At 50.8% G+C, this 4,979-nt stretch overlaps 1 protein-coding gene across 1 annotated transcript; it reads left to right on the top strand.

Annotated features, from left to right (window-relative positions):
* The first annotated feature begins 3,323 nt into the window (after positions 1-3,323).
* On the top strand, positions 3,324-4,483 carry LOC123153231 (protein NTM1-like 9). The gene has a single exon (XM_044572448.1). It carries the CDS (start codon positions 3,407-3,409, stop codon positions 4,481-4,483), a length of 1,077 nt encoding a protein of 358 aa, XP_044428383.1. The 5' UTR covers positions 3,324-3,406.
* The last annotated feature ends 496 nt before the right edge of the window (positions 4,484-4,979 follow it).

Raw genomic sequence — 4,979 nt, 5'->3', positions numbered from 1 at the left:
TCCCCTCCCCCTGATTTATAAGCCACGATTCAAAACATGGGGAAGTGGGATTGTTTGCGCTCGCCCCTCCCACTTCCCCGCAATAAGTGCGCACGTACGCACGCAATAACTGCCTCGAGAATGGCAACCGACTTGCGGACACCACAATAAATCCACGCGCGTGGGCTGAGGGCACGCGGCGGCAGGCCCCAGTGCGTAGCCCTATCCTGTCGCTCGTGTGGCCTGTCAGGCCCCTCCGGCTTCCAGGCGCCACGTGGCGCCCGCGTGAAGCCCAAAAGATTGCCTCAAGATTCGACGGGCTCTTCGGTTTCCCGCCCCAGCCAGGATGCCGCGATTCGGCTTTGGAAGCCGGCACACAGTGGGTGTTGCCGGACCCGACGGTCACAAAATTCGCCTCCTCAGGGGGGGACTGCAAAGGCCCTCCCACCCGAAGACGGCGGACCTTCACTGCTTCGGGGACTACTATCGGGGGGATGAACCCCAGGCAGGCAACGGAATCCGGATCCTTTTCAAAACAACGGGGCCAGCAACGCCCCTCAAGCCGGCTCGCGCTTGGCCGGGTTGCTCCACCCGGCAAAGCCCCTCGACACGGCCGAACTCCTCGACCCGACCCCAACAGCTAGCACAAGACGGCCGAACTAGGCACGCCAAGACTTCTCCAACAATCCAGCTCCCCCTTTGGCGTGTTCCTCAACCCGGCCGCAGGTCAGCTCCTGTCCCATCCCGGCCGTACGATGGGACGAGTCTTCATTCAAGGATGAACAAGGCAACAGTGCCCCCCATGCCTCTAGTCAGCCGGGGCGTGTCAACAGTGCACCACCTACCCGCTGACCAGGGCTGGCGTGGCTACAGTACACCCGTCGTCACTACTGATGTCAGCAAGCGGTGACCTGACGGAGCGCCACTGTAGCAGACTCAACCCGGCCACTCCCTGACGATCGACAAGATGGCAAACAGTGCCCCTAGGCCTATGGGGCCCGAACCCGGCGAGCCCTGACACCCGACAGGTCCCAGCACCGGCTTCTCGGACGATGACAACCCGGCCCCACGACCTTGTAATATTACCATTGTGCCCCTGGGGGGTTGCCCTATAAAAAACCCCTAGAGCCCTCATGCATACGGGCACGACGAGAACAAGAGCACGCATCAGATCCACCATACTAGCCACACCTCAGGAGAGGGAACAGCCTAAGCCTTGGCTTGCCTTCCCTCTCTTCTCCCATACAGCTATAGGAGCAACTCTGTACTGTTACGTATAAAGCACACTTGCCAGGACTAGGGGTGTTATCTTTCCGGAGAGCCCTGAACCTGGGTATGTCTTGCGTCCTACGCTCGTTCATGCCGACCTCGCCTCTAGAGCCCACCAGTGCCCTCGAGCCTCCTCCTCTCTTTAGTCATCCCTTGGCATCTGACGTGCGCCCATCACGACAACCCTTGTGGTGGCCTCGAGACACTTCTCCGGTATCTTTTCGTTCCAGTATTTTTTATATTTTCCAAAAATAATCTCCGTAAATTTTCAGGTCAATTGGACTCCGTTTGATATTCCTTTTCTGCGAAATTCGGAAAAAACAGAAACTGGCAGTGGGCTCTAGGTTAATAGGTTAGACCCAAAAATCATATAAAATAGCACATAAATGCATATAAAACATCCAAGATAGATAATATAGTAGCATGGAACAATAAAAAATTATAGATACGTTGGAGACGTATCACCCGACGTGCATACGGCGGGTTGGGTGCGCGTATTCGTACATACACGGCGGGCGTATCACCGCGGACGGACGTGCGGCGTCTTTTATAAACTAGATGATACCCAACACAGTGTTCTGGGGTATTTTGCAATATATTTCAATGTGATTCGTTGTATGAAACATAAATATTTGAAATAATATAAAAAGCTATAACTTATTATTATATTTGATCACTATATAGTTGTAATATTTTTTATTATATTTGTATAATGAAATTAAAATTCTCATGTATGTTTGCATGCTGAGATGGCTCTTTGTTTCATGCATGTCATGTTGAAGTGGCATGCTTGCATGTTGAGAGAGGTATGGTAGTGAGGGTATGCCTTTTCTCATGCATGAATGTGATGATGTGGCATGCTTGCATGTTGAGAGCAATAGTTAGTGGGGGCTAACTATTTAGATAGTTAGTGAGCCTGTGCTCAGAAGTGGATTTGCACCTGGTAAAAAGAAATCAAAACAAATACTAAAAAAATCAAGAACTTTCATTTTTATTTTGTGGTAGATAATTTGATGCATGAGGTTCGCTCTAATTTTTAGATCATTTGAACATCTAAGCAGCTCTTAGGAAAAAAGACAAATCGGGTTAGAACAGTGCATGAACAGTAAACATTTTTATAGACCCCAAATTTTTCCTTTTTGCCGAGAGCTTCTCAGATGTTCAAATGATTTGAAAATTGAAGCAAACCTCATGCATCAAATTATCTACCACACAAAAAATGGAATTTTTTGAATTTGTTTTGATTTTTTCGTCAGGGCGGGTGCAGCCGAGCCTGAGCTCAGAAGTGGATTACCGGTTAGGAGTGTGGCGTTTCGGTGCCCACACTCATTTGCACCCGGCCAGAAAAAAATAAAAATAAATATTAGAAATTTTAAAAAAAATCCAGAAAAAATTGTGTGGTAGATAATTTGATGCGTGAGATTCGCTCTAATTTTTAGATCATTTGGACATCTGAGCGGCTCTCAGCAAAAAAAAAAGACAAATCAGATCAGAACAGTGTGTGAACAGTAAACATTTTTACATATCCCAAATTTGTCTTTTTGCCGAGAGTTTCTTAGATGTTCAAATGATTTGAACATTGAAGCGAACCTCATGCATCAAATTATCTACCACACACAAAAAATGGAATTTTTGAATTTATCTATTATTTGTTTTGATTTTTTTTTTCATCAAGGAGAGCACAACTAAGCCTGGGCTCAGAAGTGGAATAAGTTAGTGGGGGCTAATTATTTAGATATAGAAGATAAGACCATCACGTCATTCTTTATGAAGGGATAAGGGATAATTTCAGCCGTTGAAGCACAAGTGTAGTAGTCTCATGTCTTACTTAGATCATGGAATGGGAAAGCTGGGGTTTTGATAGTGTACCCCGGTGAATGATTATCATAGATCGGATTGACGCAAATTTTCAGAAAATGAAAGCAAACGGGAACGCCAAGTTTCAGATAACTGCCGGGAAACTGAACTGGGAACATAGTCGGATTCAGAACAAGGGAAATCTGACGCGTCCTCCATCGCGTAGTGCAGCGTCTTTAAATATCAGCACACAACTCCTTCGCGTCCCACAACACCTTCCGACCTCGCCCAAATCCCAGTCGCCCGCCCTTTCCTAGCCAGCGTAGAACCCTAGCAGCAGATCGGGCTGCCGCCCGCCGGGATGGAGGGGCTCGACGTCGACGACGTCTTCCACCACTACCGGCTGAGCCCCACGGAAGTGGAGGTCGTCACCTACTACCTGCCACGCCTCCTCTCCGGCGAGACGCTGCACGGCGTCGACAAGCTCATCCACCGCGTCAACATCTCCGGCTGCGAGCCCAAGGATTTGGCCGCCCGATACGCGCCCGTGCCGCAGGCCATCAGCAGCGGCGACCGGTTCTTCTTCACCACGTGCAAGAGCAAGAACGGGAGCAAGCTCCAGAGCGTGCGCGGCGCCGGCGGCAGCACATGGACCATCCAGAAGACCAAAGAGATTTGCCACGCGGGAGTCAAGGTCGGCGAGGTCAAGAACCTGTCCTTCAAGAAGAAGGGCAAGTCCACCGGCTGGGTCATGGAGGAGTACCGGTGCCTGCTGCCGGAGGCCACCGTCAGCGACGGGGTGAAGGTCTTCTGCAAGATGCACTTGGCTCAGCATGCCCCTGACGCGGCCCGACAGGAATCGGAGGCGTACAAGCTTCAACAACCGCAACCGGAGGCCGTGACCCAGAGCACGCACGCGCAGAAGAGGCCAGCGACCGCTGCCGCCGCCGAGCCTCACCCGGCACCTGCCACATCGTCGTTCACCGCTGCAGCACCGGTTTTCTTGCCGGATGAATCCGTACCTGAAGCTGACGACGACATGGCCCGGTTCTGTTGCACAATCGATGAGCTTCTCGGGTCACAAGCGGAGGAAAATCTCCCGGTCGGAGCTACTAACAGCATCGAACAGAACTTCTACTTGGAACCAGAGGGGCTTTTCGCTGATGCTGCAGAAGAAATCGTCCCGCTCGAAGCTGACGAGCTGGAGTTCCTTAGGACCTTCCTCGATGAAGAAGCAGAAGAGTCGACGAACGACAAGTCATCCATTGCCCAAGACGTGGGGACTTACAAGCCGCCGCCGCCGATCATCTTCCATGATCCATTTGAAGCAGCGTGGAAGGCCGAAGAGGCGCTCGAGAAGGAGAAGAGGTGCAATGCCGCGGCCAATCTTCACGCTGGAGGGCACAGCAACTTCTTCTCGCCTGCAAGTGTCTACTAAGTTTTTTTGTTTTTTTAGAACGGAGATGCACGATGCGTCCGGCTTTAAATTAATAAAACCCACCACAGGCAGCATCCAACAGGGAAAAAAAACAGAGAGTTCAACAGAAATTAAAAGGGATCGAAGCCCATAGTACGGAACATGCAACCGGCCTCAGCCTGATAGAAAAGATAGCAACTAAAGGAACGAGGTAGCCAGTCCAAAAAGCGCCACGAGCGGGGATTAGTGTCCGGCTTCAATCTGAATCATGCGAATCCGCTCCATGGCCTCCATCATCCGGTCTGCATCACGCCGTTTCCCCAACGGTGTCCATGTCCGAAGAAACAAGTGGCATTTGAAAATAATATCAGCAGGGTGAGCAGGGACCTTGTGTTCGATAGTCATCTTATTACGGGTGGTCCACAGCGACCAGCATAGCGCCCCTACGCATCGCCACAGCACGCGCCCGAAGCTACCTCTATGAGCGAGAAGTATCCCACGTAGGTCCGAAGCCGTT

This window comes from Triticum aestivum, chromosome 7A (genome assembly GCF_018294505.1).
Source record: "Triticum aestivum cultivar Chinese Spring chromosome 7A, IWGSC CS RefSeq v2.1, whole genome shotgun sequence".
Lineage (NCBI taxonomy): Eukaryota > Viridiplantae > Streptophyta > Magnoliopsida > Poales > Poaceae > Triticum > Triticum aestivum.
Note: the sequence above shows the minus strand (reverse complement) of the source record. Positions and strands in the feature narration are given on the sequence as shown.

Bases quoted from the DNA above. Each gene is read 5' to 3' on its own strand.
- LOC123153231 (XM_044572448.1), top strand. From the start codon at position 3,407: ATGGAGGGGCTCGACGTCGACGACGTCTTCCACCACTACCGGCTGAGC.